Genomic DNA, 12,886 nt, shown 5'->3' with positions numbered 1-12,886 from the left:
CGATTCTTGTAATTTGCTCAAATAGCTTTATGTACCCAGCACTCCGGAGCTTTTAGAATCCCATTTTCTAGTTAGGCTTGTTGGATTACAATTTTTATTCAACAGCAGCTACCCGAGGGTTCCTTAGCGGAATCTGCATTTAACAGCTCCGGGGAGAGGGCTGGCAGCCTGAACCAGGCGGGAGGCCGAGCGGCCGGCGGGGTGGGAACCGGGGGCCGCTTGCTGGTTTCCCACCTCGGCGGGGCCGCGCCAGGATCGCGCAGGCTCCCTGTTCCCGGCACTCGTCTACACTGCCGAAAGTTTGTAACTCGCCAATTAGAAAAGACCCGGCGCGTTGACGCTTTTAAAGCTCAGCTTTGCCTACCCTCCACTTCTTTTGGGAAAAAGGAGGAATTCCGCCTCTGCCGAGGGGGTCACCCAGAGAAATCCAGGTTGGGGATTGAAGGGAGTGATATGGAGAGAAGGAAACTTGAATATGACACCAAGACGAGGAGTTGGGCACTTCGGCAAGGACTCTGCAAGATAGTCGCTGGCCAACCGTGATCATGGCAGAGCTTGCAAAGAAAACTCTGTATGACTGGCTGTCCTTTGGCTTAACAAAGGCAGGCTGCTCTCTCTCACAAGACAGGACTCACGTGCCAAGTCAGAAAGAGAAACAACTCAGGGCCTTCACTTATAGCTGGACAGGCGCAGGAGGCCCGCCACCCAGATCTCTAGACACCCTGCCATAATTTGCAACCGAAAGCTGTCCTGAACCCTGTTTCATCTCATCCAGTCCTCACGTTTTCACTTTCAGTGCATTTTCTCAACTCCTTTGGGCCGACACAGAGACAGGAGTGAGGGAGAGAGGGACTAGGAACAAACATTGGTGTTGGGGTGAGAGAAATCTGCCCCCACCCCCAGCAACTCCAAATAAAAGTCGTCCCCACTTAGCAACGCAGCGGAAGAAGGGCCTGGAGGGAGGACGAGAAAGAGGAGGGGGCGAAGCCAGCGGAGGCCGGCAGCGAGAGCAGGGCGGCGCGAAGTCCCCCACCCGCCACACCGCCACACCGAGGGAGTCGCCAGGAGCCCCTGACGCAGACGCTTCCAAAAGCTGCCAACCCAGAGGGCCCAGAGCACGTACCGGCTGGAGGGTGAGGAGAAAGGAGGAGGAGAAACGTCCATATTTATCTGTTTTTCTAACCTCGGCCTGGTCTTATTTTTTCTATTAAGTACAATAAAATGGGCGAGCTTGCAGCGAGCACTGCACAAAGCAATGTTCAGTGAGGTCTAGAAGCGTTCGGCCGAGGAAAACTGACAAGACAGGCTAATGAACCGTATAGACAGGGAGAAAATAGCATGCATTTGCTAGATTTCAAACCCTCCCTGTCTCTCTCAGACCACCTATCTTGGGTTTATTCCTAATAAAATAAGAAATAAGCAGTCCTTACACTTTTCTTTTCTTTGAGAGAGAAGGGGGAAAAAATGCTCCAGAACAAAGCCCTACCACCAGAGGCGGTCACTGGCAGTTAACACTCCCATTATTGTAGAGGGTAAATAAAATAAAGACAAAAATTAAAAGCGACAAGAAACAGGTCAAGTTTGCAGGCAAAGCTTTTACAAGCTCATCTCTCCAGGTCGAATCCCAGAGCCAGCCTTAATGAAGCAATAATAGCCACATTATTCAAAAATTTTCATTTCGATGGAAATGTATCTAAAAGGGACTTAATCATATGCAAATAATAAAAGGAGGTGGTAGTGATCCAGCAAGCAATATGCATACAGATTTTTTTCCCAGGGATGTTGAAATTGAAAAGCGCATACCTGGTCAGTTAGATTTGCTGATCTTGTTATATCTTCACTGTCTGATTTTGATCCTCCTTCTCTATCGTCTATCACCAAATCGATAGGCATTTTCCCTTTCAAACAGCTAATATACCGGTGGCAGAAATTGTCACATAATTCGTGTACCTACATTATGACAGAAATAAAAAAATGGAAATATAATCAGGAGTTCATAAATGACATTGACAAGTGCAATCCACCCCCCTTGTGAGATCCAAACTTCTAAATAGGGGAAACACAGGGCAATTGTCCTCCAGAGACCCCCAGACGCATCCAGAATTAGGAATAACTTTCTTTTCTTGCAAAATAGAGATATCCCAGAAAATTGACAGTGACAAGATGCTTCACAGGCTACAACATATTCAACACCCGTGTTAAATTCATCTGCTCCTGGGGCCGTGGCCATTAAAGAGGTGACCTATGTGGGTGACATTTAAGGTAAACTATTTAATTTTGTCCAGTTATTTTTATCATAAATCCTTTTCCAACATGTCTAAGCAAAAACTTAAATATACATATATATGTATGTATATAAAGGACCAGTACTGTGTTGGTATATGATATGTGCCTGACAACCCAAGTCCCTTTAACATTGGTAATTAGGGTTTCTATCTATAAGAAGCATATATTAGGATGCTTCCTTAAAAAAAAAAAAGACTCATGATATGGTGTGTGTGGGGGAACCCTTACAGCCACAAAAAGGTATCAAACTGATTAATTTTTTAAGGGAAAAGAATGCTTCAAAATATTTAGGGATAGGTGGAGCGGTGTCTTACAGGACACAGGCACCACTGACATGCAAAAATTCACAAGAAACCCCAGTGTGCTTACAATTTAATGTTACTTTGAATTACAATGCATTAAGTTTTTACTGCTGAGATTTATAGAACAGCTAGCAAAATCATGTTATCCCACACGCTTTCTTGAGTGTGAAGGTGGGATGTGTGCAGGATTCCCAGATTCAAGAAACTGACACAACTATCAACTCTGCTTTGTCTCCGCAGAACCTTTAAAGTGCCTCCCCCACCGCCTCCTCCACACTCCTTGCCCACTCCTCCTCCCACTCCGCCTCTCCCCCTGTATCTGACCTGCCGCTGCTCTCAGACTGTCTTCCAGAAACTCACTGAAACTAAACAAAACTTTCCCCCCACTCAGAGGTAGCAAAGAAGACTAGGGAGGAAGAAGAGAAGGTACAACCTGTGAAGCAAATTCAGGATAGCTTTCTAAGCATCCAAGGGGATGCAGAGCCCTGCAACTACTTACACAAAGCCAGCAAGGTATTAAGAATGAATACAAGGCTAGGGCGTTTGTGATCCCAGTTTTAGTGTCTGAAATTGTAATTAAACTGCAAAGAGAAATGGACGCAAAGATTGGCCTTGACACTAATTACCAGAAAGAAAGACGTTTATGCAAATATCTTCGAAGCCTGAACTTCAGCCATTCTGAACCCTCCCTTTCTGTGTGTTTGGGTGTGAGGGGGAAGCAAAAGGAGAAAAAAAGCTAGAGAAATTACCTTCTCTAATTCCAACAGATGAAACCTTAATACTTGTATGGCTTGAATCATCTGCAAAGATACAAAAAGAATGAGCGCCCCATTCGTAGTTTGCAGAAAATTGGCTGTCACAACTCTAACATCCCCAGCCCTCCCCTCCCCCCAGTAAATAGAGTTATTTTGATTTATGGCCATAACACTAAAACTTAACAGCAGCGACTGGGTACCATCTAGAGGTTTATATTTCTTAAGGAGAAAAAAACAGCTAAAACAACAACCAAGCATCTAAGTGGGGGTCATAAACACTCTTCTTGCCCATGGCTCCCCTCTTTCTCAGCCCCACTGCCCCTCCACCACCCCCAAAGGGCCGCACCCCTCCACTAGGTATTTCCTTGGAAGGCGTGCACAGAAAATATTCCCAATAGTCTCCAAACTGTGGCTTTTCACACTGCAAACTTTCTGCCACCTTCTGCACACCTTTCCGATAAACTGATGGTTTGGGAGGTCTGGCCTGGTTGCTTGCCCTCATGACGCGACTTTGAGGGCTGGGAAGTCCGCAAAGTTTAAGCACACACGCTGACAGGCCCGGAGATAAATCCCCGGGCTGATTAGAGCCGCGCTGCCCGGCTGTCATAAAAAACAAAAGCTCGCGTTTCCCCGCGCCCGTTCACCCGGCCCCTCTCGAGGTGAATTTATTTCCCCGGCACCCCGTCCCGGCCCACTTGCCGGTGGATGGAAACCCTTGCAGCCCACTTGCAAGCTACGGGAGGACGGGTCTAGAAACCTCAGGGCTCTCAAAGCAAAGCTTGGGGAGAAGGCGGGGGTGGGGGAGGGAAGATGTGGGGAGGGGAGTAAGGGGTCCGCTCTTACCAAGTTATCCAGTTCTGGATTAGAAGAAAAGAGAGGTTTTTCTGCGCGAATCTAAATACAAGTGAGAAGGAGAGGGGAGAGGGAGGGGAAAGGGGTGGGGGGAAAGAAAGAAACATTTGAAATCTGGTAGCCTTCCTAGTTTCTTGCCTCATTACACTGTCGGGGGCAGGATGTAACCTCCGGGACAGACTCGGTGACACCGAGTTCGTCCCGTGCAGAAACCCTTCAATGTGAGTCAAATAATCCGAAAACAAGCCCAGAGCACAGGGTTACTTCTCCCAGCAGTATGCTGCTAAGAGATCCCTGCCCAGCTAGCCAACTCCAAGGAAGGTCCTGCGCGGGGGGGTTTGGGGTCGCATTTTACAGAGAGAGCTTTCTGCGTCGGGTTAGGGAGCGGGAGTGGGTCAGAAGTGGGGTGATTTTCAGGCATCCGCAAACAGACACTGATTTAGGAGGAAAAGCTCAGGAAGATATAACAGGCCTGGCTTAGGGCAGACTGTTCAGCTGGTTACTTTTGCAAATGTGCTGGGGTGGGGGTGGAGGGAGGTTCTTTCTTTCTTTCTTTTTTTTTTTTTTTCCTTTTTACTTTTGAAACATCAATTTTGCTGACCTGTTTGGCGAACACGGCTATATCTTCATTGAATGACTCTGACGAGCAGACGTCACCGCCCGCCACCCCCGGCTCGCGGGGGGTACAAGTAGCTAATTCACATTTCTCAAAAATCAGTGCTAAGAGAGGGAAGAGGGGGTGTCTGCAAGAAAATACAACAGTCACAAACAACACAATGGTTAGTCCCACGGCAGTGAAACAAGGAGCCCAAGAAAAACAGCCGGAGGAGCTCAAGACGGAGACCTCCCTCTCCCTGATTTTGACATCTACTTGTTCCCCTTCCCCCATCCCTACCCCCCAGGTGACCGCTCACCTCCCCTTCCTCCTTGGGCCCCCCAAAGTCGGAGGCCCTCAGCCATGGACCTTATCTTAGGACCGGTTCAGCCTATCTGGCCTGAGAAATTAGTAACATTTGCTAAGAATAAAACCCAAGCGGTTCCAGCAGCCATTTTGAATTAAGTTTCCCACCCCGACCAGCCCTCGGCCCTCCGATGCACACCCAGGACCTGGAAGAGGAGAAGGGCGCCGGGCGCAGGAGGTGGGAAATCTGGTTCAAGTGGGTTCCTCCGAGGCCGCCCCAGGAAGCTCAAACTCTGGGGATCTTGGAGGCAGGCGCTCAGCTAACTTGGGGCAAGGACCTCTCTGGCTGTGGGACCAACCGACTGTCAGAGGGCTGGACCACGGATCCTGACCCCACGGCCCTCAGAGGGCCGGAGGGCTCCTCCTTGGCTCCCTGCACACTTCCCTCCCTTCGCCGACGGTCCCCCCCGCCCCCCCCACCCCCCAAGAAAGTTCCTTCAAATGTGCCTGCGGTCAGGCCTTTCATTTTGTCCCTGCATAATGGCAAAGCAGCTAGTATTGCGAGGGGCCTAGATGTTGCTTATCTCAGCCCATGAAAAACAAAACAAAACAAAAAAAGCCTCTTCTAATGCCCAAAGAGGTGTCTCGAGTCTTTTATTAGCTCTCACAGCCCGGCTGGGAATTTAACAGTTTGGGGTCCTTTTCAAAGCTTCCCCAAATGTTCTGTCCGGGAGCCTAAACCATTTGCAGTTAACGCTGCGGAGAAGACGCTGGGATTTAAACAAGCCCATTGCACAAGGGACCAGAAGATAAAGCAGAAAGGGTTTTTAGTCGGGGAGGGTCAGTGTTACCTGATTTTTTGTTTTTCAAAAGAAGAAATAAATAAAAATAGAAGTGGCTGCAAAGTAAAAAGCGGTCCCCCAATACATCAGCACACAGTAGGCACAAGTGACTTTCAGAGGGTTTTGGTCTAACCCCAGGGCCCAGGAGAACACGGTGTGAACCGCAGCAGAACACTACACCGGCCGAGAGCACCCCGCATCTACTTCTAAATCCTGCAAGTTTCGCCCTTAAACACAAAGTCCTAAAACGGCCAGAAGTTTCTTAAGGTCTGTAACAATTCAGAGTGAGCTCCTCTCCTCGACTACAGTGGTCAAACTCCATAAATGCAAAGCCTGTTCCCCCTTGCCTGACCTGCAACTGTCCTCCCTTGATTTTATTGTGCGGTGGCAAGGCCAGCATACGGTGGTTGAGTAAACTTAGCAAGTCAGAACAATCAGTGGCTTAAAAGATTTTCCTTTAAACTAAAAGTTTCGTTTCAACACAAAGGCGCCTACGTTTAGAAATCCCCAACGCTTTCCCCGAGAAGTCGAGCAAGTGAGGACTCCAACCCGCTGAACTACGGAGCCGGAGTCTGCGGGGGGTGGTGGGAGGCCGAGGGACCTTTGGCAACTTCCGCACGGCGACCCCTCCGCGGGCATGGCCTCGGAGGAGCTGGACGCTGGACCCGCGCGGAGCCTGAGCGGAGACGGGGGCGGGGGGGCGTCTGGGCTGGCCGCCTCCCCCAAATCTCCATGCAAAGAGAATGAAAAGTCACCGAATAATGTACCTCCAAATCCAGAGAACTCTGACTTTCCTCTTATCGAGGGCAAAGGGAAATGGGGAAAGAAAGCCTCGCCTCGAAACTGCTGAACCTGCTGTCCGTCGTACCTACCCATAAATGGCATCTTTATCTCTCTTTAAAGCGTCATTGACCGAGGAACCCATGCTGGGAGCCATGGCGTTGGTGTGGGCTGTGTGCGGATACTGATGCGAGTGCAGAGGAGGCCCGTGGTTCAGGTGGTGGACGGGTTGCATGGACCTGGCCGCATGCGGGTCCCCATACATCGTGGAGGGAATGCCTACTCCATCCATGCCCCCGTAATGGGGCAGATCGTCGTACTGCATGACAAACAGGAGAGAAACAAGGTTCAGAAGGCCAGGCAGGCACATAGGAGAGACAGCAGGGCACGGAGCTTATAAAACGTCAGTCCAGCTGGATCCTTCAACCCCGAATTCGGGGGCCTTGCCTCTCTGTAGTTGAGATTTCTCATTAAAAAAATGTTTTTTAAAGTAAAAACTCTAGGATTCTCGGTGAGACTCGGCTAGATGGAATGGTTTTGCCCTAACTTGTGTCCCTATCAACTAGTCAGAAATTCAGGATCCTTTGGCAAGGAAGGAAGGAAGAAAGAAGGAAGAAAGGGAGGCATTCTCCCGGAGGGCGGAAGGTAAATCGTGCATGTCTCTAGAGGAGGAAATTCAAAATCACAATAATAAAACGTGCCAGGACAGTGCAACAAACCTGCCTAGTTTCACAGCCCCTTCCCATCAGGGGGAATTAAAAAAAAAAAAAAGTTACGATGAGAACAGCTAAGCCAAGCACGTGAATTCAGACAGGCTTCTCATTTTATTTCCCTGCCAGCGTGGGGTTAGGCAGTCCTGCAAGACACTGCATTTCCTTTGCTCTCCAAGACAAACTCTGCAAAATCATACAAAACTAACTGTCCCCTTTATAAGTGAAACTCAGAGAAGGGTAACTTCTCTTGGACATTAGGGCTGAATTTAGAATTAGCCAATATTCCCCCCAAGTTAAAAGAAAATCTATAGTTGGAGCAGTTATTCTATATTTTTTCTACTGCTATGAACTTTCCCCCTAAACTAGAAGGCAATGAGGTAGATGTTAGTCATCAGGTTTAAAGCAAATTTAAAAGTAAATGCACATTCATACCACCACCACCCCCTTCCTTCTCCAGAAAAACTACTTTCATATTGTCATTATTTTTGTGTGCAAAATTTAGCTATTGAGGTTTTTCTCATTGCTTCATTTCAGGCAAGTTCTTTTCCCAAGATTTGGAGGCACCGAGAGTGAAATGATTTTCAAAGAGGAATTGCCACTTTCATCTCCTTAAAGACAGAGGTGTGAAAAGAGTTTGGAAGAACGCTGACATTTGCCTGAACCAAAGGAGTAAAGAAAAAATGTGTCAGCCTAGTAACTTTCTTTTGCAAACAGCGCTTTGAGGGCCAGGGCACAATTAATGCAAGGAAGGCTTTTTGTAGATCCCCTTTCTTTAAAGAAACTACGTCTGTTGGGTTGTCATTGTCTCACTTTACTCTCACTACATTTCCATTCAAATAGGAATATTGGGGAAATTAGTATTGCATTTTTAAAGTGAATAGTTGTGTGCTTAGTATCCAATTAGTGTAGGGCTTTGCTAAGAAAAACTTACAAAATATTACCTTGTATAAAAAGTCATATACATAAAAATTACTTTTAAAAGATGAATGCTTTCCGACCCCCCCCAAAACTGTTGTACTATGACAGTTATTTGCTTAAAAATGCTAAACCCTTCCAGTGATATTAAAGATGAGCATAATCAATAACATATCAGAAGTTTCTCACTGCTTATTTTAGTTTAAAAATAGCTTTAAACTTCTGCTCCTTGAATGTTCAGGCTATATAACATCAAGTATCCAGCGCTTTTTGTTTTTTAAACAGATGATTGTCCAAGCTTGTATTTTTATTTATATAGCTGCTGGTTAGGAACCTATAGGAAACTTGATTACTTGAATTAACAATTACATGTAACATGCATAAGTCTACAAATGCATTGAATAAATCCTCTTGCTTTAGGCCACGGCTTTAGGAGCCTCATTCCAAAAAAGACAGAGAAAAAAGGAAACTTTTTAGCAGTGTCTTTCAGCCACGTTTCAATTTAATCTCACATTTGAGTTCCACAATTGTTTTTTAATACGTACCCTTTGCGCCATCGGCCTCCCTGGCTCCCTTCCTACTTCAACTTCTAATATATCCTCTTTAAGGCCAGTGTGAAAAGAAACAAATACGTAAACTCCCCCGGAAAAAAAAAAAAAAAGCACGACGAAAAATCCCTTAACGTCTCCAGCAACGTGAGCTACTGGTCCCAGATCTTCGGTCTACGGGACCTGAAGCAAAGCGCCCGAGTCACTGAGCATAAAAGCGCTCCGTTTCCAAGACAGCAGCAGGGGCAAGGGGAAAAAAAAAAAAAAAAAAAAGGCAGATCTTCTCTCCCCAAAAAATCAGTTTAAAAAAAAAAAGAGCGCCCCTCAGACCCAACTACCAAATCTCATGGCTTTCTGCCACTCCGGCTGTCAATCACAGGCGAGGTTGTCAACGTGGTGAATGAATGATCATCCGCTCTGTCTTCTTCTGGTCAGAACACCTCAAATGTTAATATTCAAATGCACAAAGCCCTAGCGTTCGCTTCCCTTGAATCAGTCCTAATTCCTAATCAGTTTCTCTCTTCTCTCGCTCGCTCTCTCTTTCTCTTTCTCTCTCTCTCTCTCTCCGTCTTTGCAACTGCTGCACTGGAGGGAGATTAGAGGAGGAGGTTTAAAAAAAATGTCTGTCTGAGTTTGTCTTAAAGGAGCCACGATCGATGCTGCCCGCTTGCAGTCCCCGTGCGTGTGTAAAGTGTGTGTTGCACAGGCGGAGAGGTGGATTCCGACCAGAATGCTAGAACCCGGAAGTAGTGGTGGCCATAACAGGTCGCGTCTTACACAATGCATTGGGCTGCAGCAAGTAGACTCCTCGGCAGGGGTGGGTGCGCGAAGCGAGCTCTGGCCGCACTGGAGAGGCAGAGAGGCGCTCCATTAAATCGCACGCCCAGGCACAAACACCCACACACCCAGGGCACACGCGCACAAGCGCGGGCAGAAGCCCCCGGCCGCCGGTTTTATTTTCCGTATTCTTTTCTCTCCCTCCCCCTCCAGACTCTCTCCCCAAAGCTGACTCTCTTGAAATAAATCGGGAATAAACGCGGGACAAACCGCAGCGGGAGTTCTTTTGCACAGGGCTCCGCGGATAGACTTCCTGACTTTCCTCGAAATTATTGGGGTCTGCCTGTGTTTTTCGGGTCTGAGGGGGGCTGATGCAGAAAGTAGTGGATTCTTAGAACCAATACTCCAGGTAGAAAAGTCAAACCGAGAGCGAAGAGGAAGAGGAGCAGGAGCAAGGCTGCGAAAGGGTCTGCTAAGGAGTCCTGAGAACGCGGGGTGGGGATGGCTGGGGCTTTCTGCAGATCTAGCTTAAGAGTTTTTTTGCTGTCAGAGGTGGACACTCGCCCCGAGAAAGCAAATGCTTGTCTTTTCTCATTCTGGGGGTCTGAACCTCCCCATCTCCTAGTCTCGGAGGCCCCCAGCCCCAGCCCTAGCGTCCTGCGCGAAGTGAGAGAGGAAGGGAGGGAACAATGAGCCGAGAGCCGGGAATGTGCCCCCAGCGCCTGTTTACAAACACGAAGCTATTTATGATCGCCGGAAAGCGAAACCCGACTCGGGCTCGGAGCAGCCCAGACCTCGCGGGTGGAGCCCGGACCAGGAGCCGCGGGGAGTGAAGCTCTTTCTCCGACCGGCTCTCGAAGAGACGGCCGTGCGCCCAGGGCGCGGCGCGGCGCGGCTAGGTCGGCGCGCTCGGCTAGGGCTACGGCCGCGCCGCCTTTGTCTTCGAGGCGCCGAGGGGCTCCGGCCTCCGCCGTGCTCTTTCCGCGGCGACGCCCCGCGCTCTTCTCCCCGGACCTTCTTACCCTTACTCCGCTTTTCAATCCCCAGTCCTGCGCAGGGAAAAAACTCCCAGTGCCAAAGAAAAAGAAATTCACTTCTGGGGTTGAAATTTCAGACAAAAAGCTGCCCCTACCCACAACTCGGAGGCCCCAGCCAGCCACTAGTGTGAACTTTCTCTTTTTAAATACCTATTCTCCAGTTTACTCAAGAAAATTCCTTTTCTTTATTCTCCCACTCTAAGCCTGTCTTTTATTATAATATTTAGTGGTGCCATTTTCGTTTTTATTTTTCTGCCCGCCCGGCTCTGATCTGCCGAGATGGCTCAGTCGTAGCCGCTCGACCAGCGGGCTGGAAACCTCACATCCCGGAGCAGGGCTCGCAGCTCGCTCGGCTCGGAGCAGGATTTTTTTTTTTCCTCCCTCGACAGAAACCTCGCAGAAAACTCCCCCTGCGGTCGACTGGAAAATGAGCTCACCCAAATCTCGGTAGGCAGCCGGGAGGAGGGCTCGACCAATCAGAAGGCGCCCCTGCCAAGGCTGCCGCGCATTGGCTGCGGGGAAAATCAATTATCAAATAATCGATCAGCAGGGAGCTTCGATCTGCCGGGAATGCAAACTGCCAGTCCCGATTCCCGCCCTGATGGTGGCCAAAAGGCTGACTCTCCCAAAGCAGCCGGCCCCTTGCTTGATTCGCCCCTACCTTCTTCCCACACGGCCAGCTGCGGACCAACCCTTACCCCGAAGCGGGGGAGGTGTAGGTAGGGAGAAGAGTTTTGAGAAAGATTAGGGGCTCGCATCCTCAGAGATTGGAAAAGATCAGGAGTTCTAACATGTATCGAAGCCAACTCTTAATGCGCAAACTAAAAGAGAATTCGCATCAGTCCAAGAGACAAAACTCAAGTTTCTGTTTAAGTGGGCTTTGAAGGAGCAGGGGACCCAGGGCGAACATCAGAACATAGATCTGGAATCAGGTTGCACTGAGCGCACGTACCTCCCTAAGCGACGAGTATTGCTTCTTTTACTACTTCTCACGAGTCAACGCCCGGTTCCCCTCAAGAGTAGAGTTTTCATAAAGTCGAGCATCTCAGCTTTCCCAGCCTCGCGCACATCATCCCCTCCCCAACTCCGAACTCGCCCCAAGTGTGCCCGAAGGACAGACACGTTCACCCAAAGCCTGCGGATGCGTTTTGCCTTGAAAGCGGTCTCTTTTAACTACTCATCCTAGAATCCCTCATCCTTTGCATATCTGTCTTCCTTTTTCTTCCTTACCACCTCACTCCCCAACTTTTAAGATCTTTTACTTTTCTCCATCGCAAACAACTGTAGAGTTTTCTGGTGCAAACTCCTCGATACATCACGCATGAGGTTAAGGCAGGGCCGCGTGTCAGAGCGGAGAGGATCCAGGTGAATTACCAGCGCCTTTATGCCACTGCCTGACACCACCACCCCACCCCGCACCTCCTCACTCCCCCACTCCCCAGCCCTTCCCCAACATGAACTTGGAAACAGAATTTCAGGCTAAAATAGAAACTCCCGGTCTCGAGGAAGGCTATTACTGTGTTTAATTCTCGGGAGGCTGCGCTGACTGGGCCAGGAAAGGCAATCCTTTTCCGATTACAGAGAGGACCAAACTGGGCCGGTCGTCTTCCTGGAACCCCAGCCGGTCTCGGCCAACACCTGGGCGCCTTCCGACGGCTGCTGGCTGGGCTCTAAACTCTTTTTCTCCAGCAGGCCCGCTGGGCATAAGCGCGAGTGGCGGCAGTGGGGAACTAAGTAGGGGGCGGGGGCGTCAAGCCAAACACTGACATGGGCACAGCTACATTTATGATCCTAAAACGAATTGCGAAGGGAATTGTGTAAGTATAATCTAACCGAGAGAAATTTACTGCGAAATGCATTTTGATGACCATAGTCTTTAACAGCCCTAGGGGTTTTCGGGCAAAGACTAAGGCTTGGAGTTACCTTACGTCTGCGGCCACGTTTTCAAATGTGAAGAGGCCAGTTTTGATATACAGTTCTTTGACAATAGAATGTATTTTGTATTGATGCTTTCTGGTAAGTTTCCTCTTTTGTTTTCTAGCTGGGATGGAAAAAGAAGATTCAGGTAAGTCTCTCCTTTTCCAGCACAACCCCAAACTTAAAGCAGTAGAAAGACTATCGTGCTCTTCAAGCATGATCTTCAACTTTAAATTACCTACAAACAGATTTTCCTTAAAA

At 48.7% G+C, this 12,886-nt stretch overlaps 1 protein-coding gene across 7 annotated transcripts in view; it reads right to left on the bottom strand.

The window, feature by feature from the left end:
* MEIS1 (Meis homeobox 1) overlaps nucleotides 1-9,865 on the bottom strand; it is a 144,058-nt gene extending 134,193 nt beyond the window's left edge. Inside the window, exons 1-6 of one of the 7 annotated variants that reach the window (XM_025261252.3) lie at nucleotides 8,892-9,860; nucleotides 6,811-7,037; nucleotides 4,797-4,938; nucleotides 4,187-4,237; nucleotides 3,338-3,388; nucleotides 1,804-1,950 (exon numbers count right to left, since the gene is read on the bottom strand). In XM_025261252.3, coding sequence (XP_025117037.1) covers nucleotides 1,804-1,950; nucleotides 3,338-3,388; nucleotides 4,187-4,237; nucleotides 4,797-4,938; nucleotides 6,811-7,037; nucleotides 8,892-8,903 — 630 coding nt within the window. In that variant the 5' untranslated portion in view covers nucleotides 8,904-9,860. Of the gene's footprint in view, nucleotides 1-1,803; nucleotides 1,951-3,337; nucleotides 3,389-4,186; nucleotides 4,238-4,796; nucleotides 4,939-5,295; nucleotides 5,518-6,810; nucleotides 7,038-8,891 lie in introns of those variants that run through there. The other 6 variants (XM_025261250.3, XM_006059924.4, XM_006059928.4 and 3 more) reach the window with 6 other exon arrangements.
* Nucleotides 9,866-12,886: the final 3,021 nt, after the last annotated feature.

The sequence above is a fragment of the Bubalus bubalis genome, chromosome 12, assembly GCF_019923935.1.
Source record: "Bubalus bubalis isolate 160015118507 breed Murrah chromosome 12, NDDB_SH_1, whole genome shotgun sequence".
Lineage (NCBI taxonomy): Eukaryota > Metazoa > Chordata > Mammalia > Artiodactyla > Bovidae > Bubalus > Bubalus bubalis.
Note: the sequence above shows the minus strand (reverse complement) of the source record. Positions and strands in the feature narration are given on the sequence as shown.